At 39.6% G+C, this 15,156-nt stretch overlaps 1 protein-coding gene across 4 annotated transcripts in view; it reads left to right on the top strand.

The window, feature by feature from the left end:
- Positions 1-15,156, top strand: part of Snx13 (sorting nexin 13) — a 104,219-nt gene that overhangs the window by 50,184 nt on the left and 38,879 nt on the right. For all 4 annotated transcript variants that reach the window (XM_085697743.2, XM_085697742.2, XM_048415951.3 and 1 more), the window contains 6 exons: positions 6,423-6,506; positions 8,912-9,050; positions 9,398-9,486; positions 11,355-11,454; positions 13,637-13,830; positions 14,979-15,083. In XM_085697743.2, the coding sequence (XP_085553869.1) occupies positions 6,423-6,506; positions 8,912-9,050; positions 9,398-9,486; positions 11,355-11,454; positions 13,637-13,830; positions 14,979-15,083 (711 nt within the window). The remainder of the gene's footprint in view (positions 1-6,422; positions 6,507-8,911; positions 9,051-9,397; positions 9,487-11,354; positions 11,455-13,636; positions 13,831-14,978; positions 15,084-15,156) is intronic.

Raw genomic sequence — 15,156 nt, 5'->3', positions numbered from 1 at the left:
GTTTAACCTTTAAAAAAATGCTCAGTGAATATAATATAATATATAATATAATATAATATAAATTAAGCAAGTTTTTCAAATCTGGAATCTCTCTGAAGGTTCTGTATGATGTGACCTTTATCTCTAGTTTTATGACATAATGTCAAAGAAAACCCAACCTGTAGTAAAGCTCCAAAAAAGGAATTATATACAGGAATGGTTCAAGTAGGGGAAATAATGAAGCTCTATTATAGATGTCGAGCTAGTTCTGAGTATAGGAAAAACAAGTAGAAATTTACAGTTAACTAAGAAGGTGGGGAGGTCAGTAGGTCAAACATTACGTTTTAATTTTCCCTTCATCTGTTGGTAGATATCTAGTCTGTATCCAGTTTCTCACTGTTATACATAGAGCAGCATGAACATGAATGAGCAAGTGTCTGTAGTAAGCCGTAGAGTCCTTTGGGCATACGCCCCAGAGTGATAGATGCATCTCAGGGAGAAGCTGCCACACTGATTACAGAGTGACTCCCACCAGCGATGGCTGAATATTCCCTTTACCCCACCGTCCTCTCTAGCATTCTAGCTCATTTAATTTTTATAGGTCAGACTGGCCTGTTTAGTGAAGGCACAGTTCATGGTGGTTTTGTCCTCCTACATCAAGTAGCAATTAAGAAATGCCTTACAGACATGGCCACAGGCCAATCTGATTGGGATAGTTTTTCAAGTTGAGCTTCCCTCTTCCCTAGTGACTCCAAGTTTATGTCAAGTTGATCGCTGAAGCTAGCAATGACAGAGGCATGTGAAAGATGTGGTGGCTGTAGTAGACACCTCATTAGCATTCTTGTTGGAGCTGGGCCTGGATGATGAGACACCAAGGGTGCGGAAGAGAAATGCAGTCCAATACTGCGGGTGGAGGTGTTATGGCTAAACTCCTTTGGGTGGATTCTTGTTAAAATTTAAGGTACAAAGATGAAGGAAGGTTGAGGTCTAATTTGGAAGATGATTCAAGTAAGCAGCTAGAGTTTAGTTGAGGATAAAAGTTCTGTCACCAGTCAGCTCTAGTTAGACTAATTTTCTCCCCAAGAAATACCATTTTCTGTCTCACTCATCGGTAGTTGTGTCCTGCGTTTGCTGGTTACTCAGAATGATGTTGTTACTCTCTTCACTTTGCTGTCTTCAGGTCTGTGTCTCAGTATCCCTCATCAGAGATTCCTTTGTGACCACTGAATTTCAAGTTCCTTTGTATTTCCCTGTACTGAAGGCAATGCCTAGTTTTTTCCTTCTTAGTATTTAGCCTCTTTAAGTGATAACTTTTTTTTTGTTTATTAACTTGGTGTTTTTTTCCATAATGAACTGTAAACTAGGGCCGTGCCTACTATTTATCTCTACTGTTGTGAGTCTAGTGGTTAACACGGTGTGTGGTACATAGCAGTTACCAAACCAGCGACTCTGCTGTGAGGAAAGATGGAACTCCATGTGTCGTCTGCTGGTTGTGTCTTGCGTGCTTCTGCACAGTCAAGAACGGAGGTTTGTGTCGTGAAGTGAAGCTGCTATTTAAAAATATGTAGGAAGGTAGTCAGCCATTGTCTCACTATAGATTGCTTTTTGGCCAGATTTCACCCTTTAGGTCAAATCTAGTTTACTACAACACTGCATTCGACCAGTCAGTTTTGTTCATTGCACTTTTAGTCCTTTATCAGTTTTCCTTCTCAGTATTTAAATTCAAACTTTCACAGAAGACATTTTGCTTAGGTTCAATAGATTAAAAATCTCTTTCTGGTGTATTGATTTTTTTGTTACTGTTGTTGCATAGAATGTACAAATGCAGTATTTGTCTAAGGTAATTGCTATTTAAATGATTGTACATTGTTTTCATTCTATATTTTATTCACTGAAGGAGTCATGGCTTCAGTAACTTTATGCCAGGTTTTCATATTGGCATTTGGGGCAATCCTTTAGAAATTTGAGGTCTTAGGCCAACAAGAAGGCTCACTGGGTAAAGGCAAATGCCACCAAGCTCGAAGACCTGAGTTTAGTCTCCAGAGCCCCCACAGTGGAAGGAAAAACCATGCAAGTATTCCTCCTCACCCAGTGGGAGGAGACCATGCGGGTTTTCCTCTGACCTATACAAGTGCTGAGTTGTGTGCTTGTGTGTGTGCACTCCTACATATGTAATAAAAAAAGTGAGAGATATTTTAGCTCTTAAACTCTGAACTACAAGCCAGGGGCACAATAGAGTCCTGTGACAAACTTTTGACTAGCCAGATTGCATAAGGAGAGTTTAAAAGACCATGGTAATTTTCTAAGACTGATGCACTGATTATTTTAAATAATAAGCATAAAATCACAGTTATTTTCAATCTATTATTTTGAAAAGAAACCGAAAAATGATTTTGGGGATTGAACTTTCTGCTTAGAAAGTACATTTTAAAATTTGAACATGTGAGTCAGAAACAATTTTAAGAAAGAAATTTCAAATATAATATATTTTTAAAAAGGAGTATGGTGGCTCATGCCTGTAGTGTCAAACATGAGGAGGTTTGAGCAGGAGGATTAGTCATTTAGGGTCATCCTCAGCTCCATAGAGTAGAAGGAGACTGCTCGTTCATTTCCCAGCTGCTTGGATACAAATAACACAGAAACTATATTGATTACAACACTGTTGGGCCTATTAGCTCAGGCTTCTTATTATCTAAGTCTTACATCTTCAGTTAACCCATTTTCATTAATCTGTGTATTACCATGAGGCTGTGGCCTACCAGTAAGGTTCTGGCTAGTAGCTGGCGTCTTTCTCCTTTGGCAGCTGCATGGTGTCTCCTTGATTTCACCTACTCTCTCTATCTCTCTTCCAGCCTGGCTACATACTGACCTATTATAGGCCAAAGCAGATTCTTTATTAACCAGTGCTAATAAACATATTCATAGCATGCAGAGGGGAATCCCACATCAACATAGAATGTTTGAGGTAGCCTCTGTTGCTTGAGATTCTGTCTTAGAAGTAAAATAAAGAAACAAAAAGTTAGAAATTGACTATATTCCTTATAATCTAGAACTTTATAGAATCTCAATTTCTAGAAATTACTGGTGCCTGGATTCCTGCTTGTTAAAATTATTAATTTATCATGGGGTAATAGCTGTTGGCAAAACTGTTTATTCATGCAGGATTATATAAAATATTTCTTTAAAGAAAAAAATAGATATCTTTGTGTGTGTGTGTGTGACTATATTTCATGTGTGTATGAAAACAAATGATACTGATAAACTAGAGATCTGCCAAGAGAATCAGTTGGCCTTTTAGTTAGGAAAGTGAATACAGTATTCTCAAAAAATGAATTTTGATAACTTTATGTATCACATGCATCAAGGGATGGTTATGCCACTAAAAAATTCTGTGTTAGTAGCATCAGTCCTAAGTTCTTAAGCCTTCATTGCCTGCCATTCATGTAAATAAATGCCCATCTTGGACTTAAATATTGTAGAGGACTGGTAAATATAAAGTAAGTAGCTAGGTCAGTTGAGGAATTCCACTTACACACCAGTTCCTAGGTAGTGATATGGTGTGAGGGGTGTAAGACATAACGAGAAAATGCTGAGACACAAATGCAGTAAATGCAGGCACAGATGTGTTGGAGGGAGCTGCTTGTTCGTCCTGGCCGCCCAAAACCGAAATAATCACACAGACACTGCATTAATTAAATCACTGCTTGGCCCATTAGCTCTAACTTCTTATTGGCTAACACTTACATCTTAATTTAACCCATTTCTATTAATCTGTGCATCATCACATGACTGTGACTTAACAGCTAAAGTTTCGGCATATATCTCTTCAGTGGGACTGTATGACTTCTCTCTGACTCTGTCATTCTCTCTCCCAACATCCAGTTTAGTTTTCCCTACCTAGCTCTGTTCTACCCTATCAGGCCAAGCCAGTTCCTTTATTAACCAATGGTATTCACAGCATACAGAGGGGAATCCCACATCACTTCCCGTTTTCTGTTTAAATTAAAAAGGAAGGTTTTAACTTTAACATAGTAAAATTTCATATAACCAGACAGGTATCAAGCAGGAATTACAGTTGCAATATTTATATCTACTTTATCTTTTATTATAACTAAGGAAAACTGTATTATTACTATCTGCTTTTCAAGTCCATCAAAGACTCCAGAAGGATATATTATTACCCAAGTAAACAATAAGTTCATTGTAAGCAATTTCCAAAGCTCTAGAAATGACAGAGAAATCTCGCTGCCTGGACAGTCACCCAAAGTTCTTCTGTACCATTGGGACATCCATCTTCAGCCTACAGGCCCATAGTATCCAGCAGACTTTTCCATGAAGCAGAAAATTTCAAAGACAGTTCTGTCTATATTTTCAGTTTGTCAGTCACTTTCTTCTGTGTTCAGCAGAATTTCTAGCAGACTCTTTCATGAAGCAGGAACCCTGAAGTATTGTTTCACCATTAGGCAAGTTCAGCAGTCATTTCTCTGTGGGTCCTGCATGTTCAGTTCACATAGCCTGCCAACTAGCAGTCCAGGCAAGAGCAGTTTCTTGTCCAAATGGCTAACAGACTCCATAAGGAGACTCTTCGATGCCCATCTTCTTCTTGGTGCTGCCAAGAGCAGATGCGTCTCACTATCGTGAAACGTCCTAAATTCTTAAAACACTTTAAATGTCATATTCTGAAGGTCTCTGAAAGATTTGAAGAATTTCTATATGTCTCTGTACATCTCAAAAACCTAACTAACATGACTACAAGCTTGACTATTATAGATGACTCTCTGTTAACCTATACAGATGTTTGAAACTTGGACATGGAAAACCTTTTAGCTGAAAGCATCAGGGCATACTTAGTGGGATAATTGAGTCTTTTTTTTTTTAAAGCATAATTTCTTTATTGATTCTTTGGGAATTTCATACCATGCACACTAATTCTGCTCACCTTCCAATGCCCCCATATCCTTCCCTCACCCTTGCAGTGCCATGCAAAAGAAAATTTGAAAACATCAAACCAAATCAAGCAGGCAAACAAAGAAGATAAAAACCAAAAAACTCTTTGCTTCTCCATCTTCCCCACCTCTCCAACACCTCTTCATCCATCCTTCTGGCATTGGAAGCTGAGTGTGTCACACAGTCTGTCATTTGTCCTGTCAGCTTAAGTGGCAAATATTCATTGCAGTGAGTCATGGGTCTGGCTTAAGACTGCTGGTGTCTGGTATACACCATCATCATTGGATCCTCACTGACACTCCTCTGGGATATCCCACAGCTGCCCAGAGTATTTTTTTAACATTCTAACTTTATGTTTATTTTTTCCCTTTTTATTTATTGTTTGTGGTGAACACTTGCACATAAAGGTATGGATAAAAGAATTTACTGTGTGACTCACAATTTTTTTCTTTTCATTTTTTTCCTCTGAAGTTTTATTTTATTTGGTTGGGTGTGTTACAAAGGCAGAGTAGATACGGAGGAATGGGAAATGAATGGGATGGAGGTGCATGGTGTGAAAGATACAAAGCATAATTGGTTCTTCAGTAAGACATTAGGAGGAGGACAGTTTTAATAGAGAAGGTCATAAGAACTGCTAAAAATGGGACTGTAGAGTATGTGAGTAGATTTTATTATTTACTCTTCACGTGTTTTATTGGGAAATAGGTAGAGGAGAGCTGCCTGGATGTAGCCAGTGCTGACCCCACCTGGTGCTTGTTCCATTCATCACTTGAGGTGTATAGTTGTGAAAGTGATGAGTGACTTCTTTTATAAAATACATTTGTATAGATGCTTGAATCCATACAGACCTTTATATAATACTTTGTCTTTTAAAAATTCACACAAATACTAATATTCCAGAGGTGTTCTTTTATTGTTTTTTATTCCCCTCTGATTTTCAAGTGATGTGGCTTGTTCTGTCTGTCTGTCTGTCTATCGATCTGTCTGTCTGTCTATCATCCATTCTTCTCTCATATATTACATCCTGACTTCAGTTTCCCCTCCCTCCACTCGTGTCAATCTCTCCCACCTCCATCTAGTGAGGGTCTCTGCATCTACTCCCATCATTTGCTGGATGAAGCCTCTCTGATGACAGTTTCTCTTGGCTCTGGTCTGCAAGTATAGTAGAGTATCCTTAAGACTTAATTCATTATTTTATTTGTTTATTTATTCAGCCAGTCGTGTTTTATGTTATCCTAGGTCTCTGGGCCATGTACCCTCTGGCTCCTGGCCCTCCAGGTAGTGTCAGGCATGGGCTCCTCTCGCTGTGTGGGCCTCAGAGATGCATTTCAGTTGGTATTGATCCTTTCATCTCGCTGATGTTGACGTGGGGATGGTAGCACACCTTTGATAATGCAGTGATCCGTGTTCCATAATTTACTGTAGTCTCAGAAAATTTATGCTGTGTTAGATTTGAGAAGACAATTAAGTTAACCATTTTTTAATTTTATTTTTAGGAAATCCTTGCACGAGGAATTCTTCTTCCATTAATAAATCAACTCAGTGATCCTGATTATATTAATCAATATGTCATATGGATGGTAAGTACCTTTTAAAATTGTGACTTGTCTTTGAAACAGGTTTTTAGCAATAAAAATGTAGTTTGGAGATCAGAGTGATCAATCAACAGAATATTAAAGAAATGAAGCTATCTAGTCTCTACATTTCTACTATCTTCTTTAGTATCATGGCGTTACTATTGCTATTTTAGTGATCGCTGTAAAAATTGTAATGAACCACGTTAGCGTATGCATCCAACAGTGCTTCACTCTCTCACATCCAGTGTGAGCTCTGGTCATGTGTGTTATTTCTCTGGCACAGAGACAATTCATCTCGGCTGTGAGCTCCGGTCATGTGTGTTATTTATCTGGCACAGAGACAATTCATCTCGGCTGTGCAACTTAGACTCTCTGTGTCATCATTTCTTTAAAAAAAAATTAAGGAAAAATAAAACTCGAGTACCCACCACAAATGTAGCATTTTTAATGATCTTTATTTTTTATAATTCTAAATATCACTTTGTTTTTATTTTATTCTGAACAGTTTCCTGTAGGATTTGTATAATTTTCAAGATTTATGGGCATCATTGACTTCAAGCTCACTGAACCTTTGCTTATCATAAAATATGTTTTACTGTACGATTCTGGGATATTTCCATTTCCTCTAGAATGTTTGACAGTTTTTAGTGGTTTTAAAGATGGGTGGTTGGAAAAATAAGTTTGTCTTCTTGCTTTCCTTGTTTCTGATGAGAAGTAAGTGTCAGAGTACGACTGTTGTTGTGTTGTTGTGTGTTGTGTGTTGTTGTGGTTCTGGACTTTGGCGGCCCCAGTTCTTTGGCTTCTGGTGCTCTGCTGCCTTTACGTGGCTTTGCCTAGTTGGGAGTGTCTTCTCAGCCACAGTGATTGTGACTATTGCTTAGTCAGTGAATGCCCTGTTGTTCACTGACTGATAGCATAGCTGTGATTATGTCTAATATAGTAGTTGCTGAGTGTGCTGTGGTGAGAGCGTCTGCCCTCATCACAAGGTCCTGGTGCTCATTTCCTCTCTGCACTTACTCTGCCTTGTAGTCTTTGTGGCTGTCCTGTTTTTATATTCCCATCACTTCCACTCTACACAACACTGTCTTAGTGTTGTGGGACACTTTTCCTGGGAGACACAGCATGTACTTGTCTACTGCAGACCAAAGTAGTAATTATACCAAAAGAGCCAGCGCGTCACTGCTGGGACTGCTAGTGGGGGAATGGGCAGAGATTGCTCACAGGGAGCAGGATAGACCACCCCAACATGGTTGACGACTGCAGTTTTTTTAACTGCACATCTTAGAGACAGCTCTGCAAGTCTATGAGAAACCCCTTGGTCTGGGCTAGTCTGTGTTTTTCTTCCTCATCCAGCAGTCAGTGCCTGCTCCATAAAGCTGGAAAGGGTGTAAAGACCTGTCCAAGATGCAGCCTTCCCAGGCATGTGACTGACTTACCTTCCCAGGAGGAAATACCATACCACACCTAGTTATCACACTGCACTTCTTTTATTTTAAATGTTGCCCTTTCTGTCTTTTGCCATTTTGAGTTTGCTAGCTCTGTGACAGCTTCCTTTTTCAGTCCACACTCATTCTCTGCACTTGCTGTGCAGCCTCGTGGTCTTGACTGTCATCTCTGTGTCAGGGACTTGTAACTCACATATTTGCCTTGATCTTCCTGAGTATTGCCTTTCCTACGAAAAAACATACTCAGTGTTAACACTGGACACTTACTAGCTCCCTGGCCCTCTTGTAGTCTGTCTCTGTCTTGCTTCGCAGTGGCTTGAGGGTCACTGACCTTCAGGCCATAGTTTCCAACAGTCGTCGTGGCTTCGTTCCTCACTCTACTCTGATTTGTCAGCCTTCGGTCCTCCTCGTAACAGTCACATGTTAACTTTAAGACCTTGCACAAAGAATATTATCATACTTTTCTTACCAGAGCCTCCACTACTCCTGCTGCATGTGTTACCTGCGCCTTCTCCTTTTCTTCTCTACTTACTGCCTGCGTTCTGTGTTTATGCAGCAGCATAGTATATTGTCTTTAGTCCTATTCTGTTTAAGCCTAGTGACTTAATTTCCTTCAGAGCCAAAACTCGAACCCCTGTAACACTGTAGAATTCTTACCCCGTCTCTGCTGCTCACCTCTGCTCTCAGGCTTCCCTTTCACCTCCACCCACCTTGATCTCTTGCTAACAGCACTCTTTCTGAGCACGACTCTGTGCTCTTCAGTATGTAATATGTTTAGCTTAATCATTTTTGTTAATAGTATGTGACCCATTTTAATATAAGTGCTTGAATGCACTGCTTTTCCTTTTGGTACAGTCTCTTCCTTTGTAGTGGGTGGTGCCTGACCCCTGGTTTCATTCAGTACTGAAATTTTCTCCTAATAAGTAATCCTCTCCTACCTGTCCTTTAAATCTTTATTTTCAGATCCGTGATTCAAATTGCAACTATGAGGCCTTTATGAACATTATTAAATTAAGTGACAATATTGGAGAGTTAGAAGCAGTCAGAGATAAGGCGGCAGAGGAACTACAATACCTTAGATCTTTAGATACAGCTGGTGATGGTAAGTGATTCACTCTGAACAGTGTTCTCTTCAAGGATTATCAGATCCTTAATAATGATTTTAATTTATGTAATGGAATCGTCAACTTCTAGTTTTAAAGCTCAAATTCAGTCTTCCTTCCTGTCCTAACATGTTCTTAGAGTAAATGTGAAGATGATGTTATTGCACTTGTCCCTAAAGATAATAGGTATGACTTATTTGAAAGTAATTGATTTTATGAAAAATTTTACATTGCTTTTTATTGAAGCAAAATTGCTTTATTGATTGTTTTGTAAATAATAAGTGTGTGTTAAGTACTTTTGAAATACCACAACCATTTTTAGCTCCTAATGATTTTTTTCTTTCAGATATTAACACTATTAAAAATCAAATAAATAGCTTATTATTTGTAAAGAAAGTATGTGACTCAAGAATACAGCGGTTACAGTCAGGCAAAGTAAGTATAAAATACTTTTGAAATAATGCCTAGTTGTAAATACTTAACAGCAATTAAAATCTCAGTCTGTGGCAAAACGTCACAGCAGGACTTAAAACGTGTGTGTGTGTACGTACGTATGCTCAAGGACATGTGCAGACTAGAGATTCCTTCCATGATTGCTTTCTACATTATTGTGAGATCGGGTCCCTCACTGAACCTGGAGCTCACCTGCCACTGAGCTCTGAGCCCTGAGAATAACCTTGTATGTATGCTCCCACCCCAGTGTTTGGGTTGCAGATAGAAGTCTGTGTCCAGCCTTTTTATGTGAGTCCTGGGGATCTGAACTAAGGTCCTGAAGCTTGCCTGGCAAACACTTTGCCAACTGAGCTTATTCTTAGCCCCAAAGAAATAGTTTATATTTTAGAGCACAGTGGGTACTTTGTAAAGCAGTTCAGGAAGGCTGATTACAGCACTGCCTGGAAGTCTCCCATCTGCAGTGCTCCTGGCCTGCGGATCTGTGGAGCCGTGGACCTGGGGGGGGGTCCTAAGTGAGAGTCAGTGAAATTTAAATGATGGGAAGGTGAAGCTGATAACTGTGTCAGAAGCACATGGTGATGCAGCATGAAAGTAAGCACAAATCACCCAGATAGTGACCTGATGATGGCTGTTAGAAGCAACGGAGGTTTAATTTGTGGGACTGCTGATGAGCTTATCGAGAGTGATGTGGTAGTGTGTGTAGCGTCAGCACCGCACTGCCAACATCTAATGTGAACATATGTTGGTCTGCTGCTAGCCACGGTGTTTGAGTGAGTCGGCATGCAGACCAGCTGGAGGGGCTGGAGACGCCTGCAGAGGGGATGTGTCCTGCCCTGTCCTCTGCTGCTCTGCTCTGATAAACACTCATCAGAAACAGTCTGAGGAAGGAAAGACTCTGACTTTCACTTCCAGGTTGCAGTCCATAATGAAGAAAAGGCAGGGAGGGCCTGGAGCAGAAGTTGCAAATGAATACTGCCTCCTGACTTGCTCCTTGGCTCGCTCTGCTAGTTCCTTACACAGCGGAGACTGAACTGCCAAGTGATGGTGCTGCCCACAGTGGGCTGGGCCCGGCCACGTGCATCATCAGTTAAGACGGTAGCCAGTCTTTCTGATGTTTGTTTTCTTCATCTGTACAATCAGGTGTGATAATACCTAACAGGATTTCTGTATGCAGCACAGTGCCTGATACCAGATGTTCCTTACATTTTTAACCTTTTCTCTAAAGTTCTCTTTGTAGGTAGCCATCTTGTTCTGTTGCTTTGACTGTGTAGTTCACTATTTATATACTTTGAAAAGAAAGTTTCTTTATCAGTAGTAGAGGTTTTATTCTGTTAAAAGCAGCGTTGCTCTTTGGAAATGGTTTTTCTGCAGGATAAATGCTAATGGAAATGAAAGTAGCGAGTAGTGAGTAGTGATGAGTGGATGAATAGGGGTGCTACTCTAGGCGGCGAGCTCAGGGTCAGTGATAGGCAGAGAGCACCTCCACATGGGGATGAGAAGTAGTCATCCATGAAGCATTCATACATACTCTTCGCTTCGTCTCCTGAAGTGTTTGTTTCACGCTGAATGTGTGGAAATAGAGAATACATGAAAATACAGTGATAAAGGTTATTTTATATTGGGGGCAGTGGCGCTTACTATGTTTTAAGTGATTATTTGATAACTATTTCTTAAAATAAGTAGGGATTTAGAGCCTCTCACCAGAGTATTTTTTTTGGGAACCAACATACATGCAAAGGGGAGTCTTTGTCACATTTTGATACAGTGTTCCATTTTCCTTATATTTCTATAAACATCCGACCCTAATGACTGATGATTAAGGGCTGACTTGTATTCCTTTGTGTCTGTAGGAAATAAATACTGTGAAGCTAGCAGCAAACTTTGGCAAACTTTGTACAGTCCCCCTGGACAGCATTCTTGTAGACAATGTTGCACTACAATTTTTTATGGGTAGGTAAAACTTTATTTAAATAATATAGACATTAATTCTTTTGGTTTTAAATTTGTGATACAATACAAGTAATCCAAAAATTCTAAAATATGATAACTTTTAAGTGTATAGTCCAGTGATATTTAATATCCACAGCCATCTCTCTAAAATGGTTCTTCTGTTATCACTTTTGAAAGAGATCAGTTTCCATTCTTACCACATCCTCTGGTGTCTCCACATTATAGCATATGTCAGAATTTTTCTTTTTTTTCAGAGTGTCATATACATCCACACACATGTTGGCTCACCTCCTCTGCCCCTCAGTACCTTTTGTATATCTGTTTATCCCCATGGGAATCTTGGGTTGCTTTCATCATTTTTCTAGTGAGTGAGTTTTATGTATGCAGAAGCAGCTTTTTGAGATTGTTCTTTCCGTTCTTTCATGTATATAACCGTATGACGACCACTCTACTTATTTCAGAGATTGTTCAGCCAGTTTGTCCTCCCCAATCTTTATCCTGGTTTTCAGAATTTTTTTTATTAATTATCAAAACAAACTTTTTTTTTTTCATTTTACATACCAATTCCAGTTCCCGCTTCTTCCCCTCCTCCCATTCCCTCCACCTTCCCCTCCACCCCGCCCCCATCCACTCCTCAGAGAGGGTAAAGCACATTGCTTTGAGGAAGGTCCAAGGCCCTTGCTACTATATGTAGGCTGAGCAAGGTACCCATCCAAAGAGAATGGATTCCCAAAAAGCCAGTACATGCAGTAGGGATCAATTCTGGTGCCACTGCCAGGGGCCCCTCAGTCTGCCTCAGCCTTGCAACTTTCACCCCAGATTTTTTCTTTCAGAGTTCCATCAGATAGACCCTGCCAGTACTTCATGGTGGAGTTGTCTTCTCATTCTGATATCTTGTTTGAAGTTTAACAATTTAAAATATTAATGAGGGCTGGAGAGATGGCTCAGAGGTTAAGAGCACTGGCTGCTCTTCCAGGGGTCCTGAGTTCAATTCCCAGCAACTACATGGTGGCTCACAACCATCTATGATAAAATCTGGTGTCCTCTTCGGGTGTGCAGGCATACATGCAGGCAGAATGTTGTATACATAATAAATAAATAAATCTTTAAAAAACTAAGTAAAATAAAATATTAATGAATTTGAATGGCTATTTTTCATTTCTATTTGAGCTCATCTTTTCTCTCTCTCTCTCTCTCTTTTTTTTTTTTTTTTGAGGCTGGGTTTCTCTGTGTAACAGTCCTGGCTGTCCTGGAACTAGCTTCGTAGAACAGGCTGGCCCTGAATTCATACATATTATTTTGTTAATATGACATTGAAATTATTTTTATCTGGTAAACGTAATCAGCATATGTGAATCTTTGAATCATTATTTGTGTGTTCAAAGTCTATGTGGTTTCATACAATGTTAATCTTAATTTTAATATACATAGAAAATTACATTTTATTTCTAATCTTTACTCAGAATAAATAAATGTTGATGAAGTAGTTACTTATATAAAGTTTTATGTAGCATGTTCACTAGGAATTTTATCCTCAAGACATCCCATTTATGCCCATATTCAGAAGGATTGGGTGGGAAAAGACCTCAACTTGCAGGCCAGCCTGAACTGCTCGTGAGATTCTATCTCAAAAACAAATACAGAAAGCTTTCCTGTTTCCCATGTAATTGTTATTTAGCTTAACCAATTTACAATTACTTTTTGACAGAGATTTTTCTAAACCTTTTATTTTTTAATTGTTTCTTATCTTTTGAGATTAATATATTCCATCATTTTCTCCCTCTAAACCCTCTCATATACCCCACCTTGCTCTCTTTCAAGTTAGTGACCTCTTTTTTCATTAATTATTGTTCTGTATGTATCTGTATTTACATATATATTCCTTAATCCATACATGCACCCTGTTCATTCTGTGTGATGTTACTCAGCTTTGTTTTCAGGGCTGACCACTTAATAATAGATGACCAGCTAGTATGCTCTTCCCAGGGGAGGACTGTGTCTCCCAACCTTGGCTCTCCTTAGTCGCCTGTAGTGCTTTCTGTAGGGTTCAGTGAGGGCTTGTGGACTTTCTCTAGTCCACTTAGAGTCTGGATATTTGAAACTACAACCCTTCTTATTTTCAAACAGTAACATGAACCTAAAGCACGATGTTAATAACTGTTATTATGCTTTCGTTTGGTAGATTACATGCAGCAAACTGGGGGTCAGGCCCACCTCTTCTTCTGGATGACAGTGGAAGGCTACCGGGTCACAGCTCAGCAGCAGCTGGGGGTCTTACCACGTCACCAGAGAGACGGGGGACAGCAGACCACCCAGACCAGAGGTCTGCTGAGAGCAGCTGCCGTTGGGATCTACGAACAGTACTTGTCTGAGAAGGTAGGGGTTTACTGTGGTCACTGCTTCTGTCTTAGGCAGTATCATTCATAATACTCGGAATGGTCCTTACTATATTGGGCTTGATGGCTTCAGTGACCCCACCTTGTTTAACCCTAAGGATAGCCTTCCTGCGCATTTGTGTTCTCATTGTTCAGGAGAGGAATCCAGCTTTATAAAATCAAATTAGGATGTCAACATTCATGGAAGCCGAGACTAGTAGTTCCTTCAGATTCAGGCCATGCTAGACAGAAATCAGGAGGATGGAGAGCCTGGCTGCAGACAGAGCTCAGCCGCTCAGCGCTTGTCTAGCTTGCACAGAGCCTTCAGCTCACTCCCAGCACTGTTTAAAAAGAAACGTCAGGTTTTATATTTCTGCATCTGTCGCATATATTTTGAAATGAACATTCTAGTAATAGGTTTATCTTTAAGATTTATTTTGTTCCCATATCACATTGGAACTTTGCCTGCAACATTGGTCACTAAAGTAGATTTTGGATAATGGTAGTCTTTTAATAGACATTCAGAAGGGTTATCTGGTGTCAAATTAGTCAGTCATGTCATACTTACCTAACTACTGATGGCTTGACTGATTTAACTCCTGCGAACAGTGTATCCTGTCTGCCTAACACTGTATAACTATGTCTTAAGTAAATCTTTGTTAATCCTTAATAGTGATTTTGAATGACTTTAGGTAGAATTGTCTCCATTTTTTCCAATTCGGGAGTAAGGTATAGAAAGAGGAAATTTGCTCAATAAAAATCAAGAACAAATCTCTCTGCCAGTGCTAGCAAGATGACTCAGCTGGTGAGAGCACTGGCTGTTCTTCAGAAGGTTTGGGTGCAGCTCACAGCTGTCTGGAACTCCCATTCCAGGTGTCCAGCACCCTGTCCTGAACTCTGTGGGCACTGGGAGTACATGTGGTGCACAGAAGAAATACTTAGACACATAAAAATTCTTTGTTAGTCTTCTGCAACTTACAGGATGAACAAAACACTGTAGCTGTATTTTAGCTTTCTTAACCACTGCGGTGCCATTGGTAAAGCTTCTTGTCTGCTGACGACTTTAAGCGATGTGATCCTGTTATTATCTCCTTTTATCTACTGCTTATATGTAGGAATTACAAAGATCATTATATTTTTCTCTGTTAGGCATCTCCAAGAGTTATTGTTGATGACTATTTAGTAGCAAAATTAGCAGATACTTTGAATCATGAAGATCCAACTCCAGAAATCTTCGATGACATTCAAAGAAAGGTATTCATATTTCATGTTTCTTGAAAGAGTATTTCTGTGTACATACAAGTTTTTTTTTAAGGTTACTAGAAAG

This window comes from Myodes glareolus, chromosome 11 (genome assembly GCF_982192425.1).
Source record: "Myodes glareolus chromosome 11, mMyoGla1.1, whole genome shotgun sequence".
NCBI lineage: Eukaryota > Metazoa > Chordata > Mammalia > Rodentia > Cricetidae > Myodes > Myodes glareolus.
Note: the sequence above shows the minus strand (reverse complement) of the source record. Positions and strands in the feature narration are given on the sequence as shown.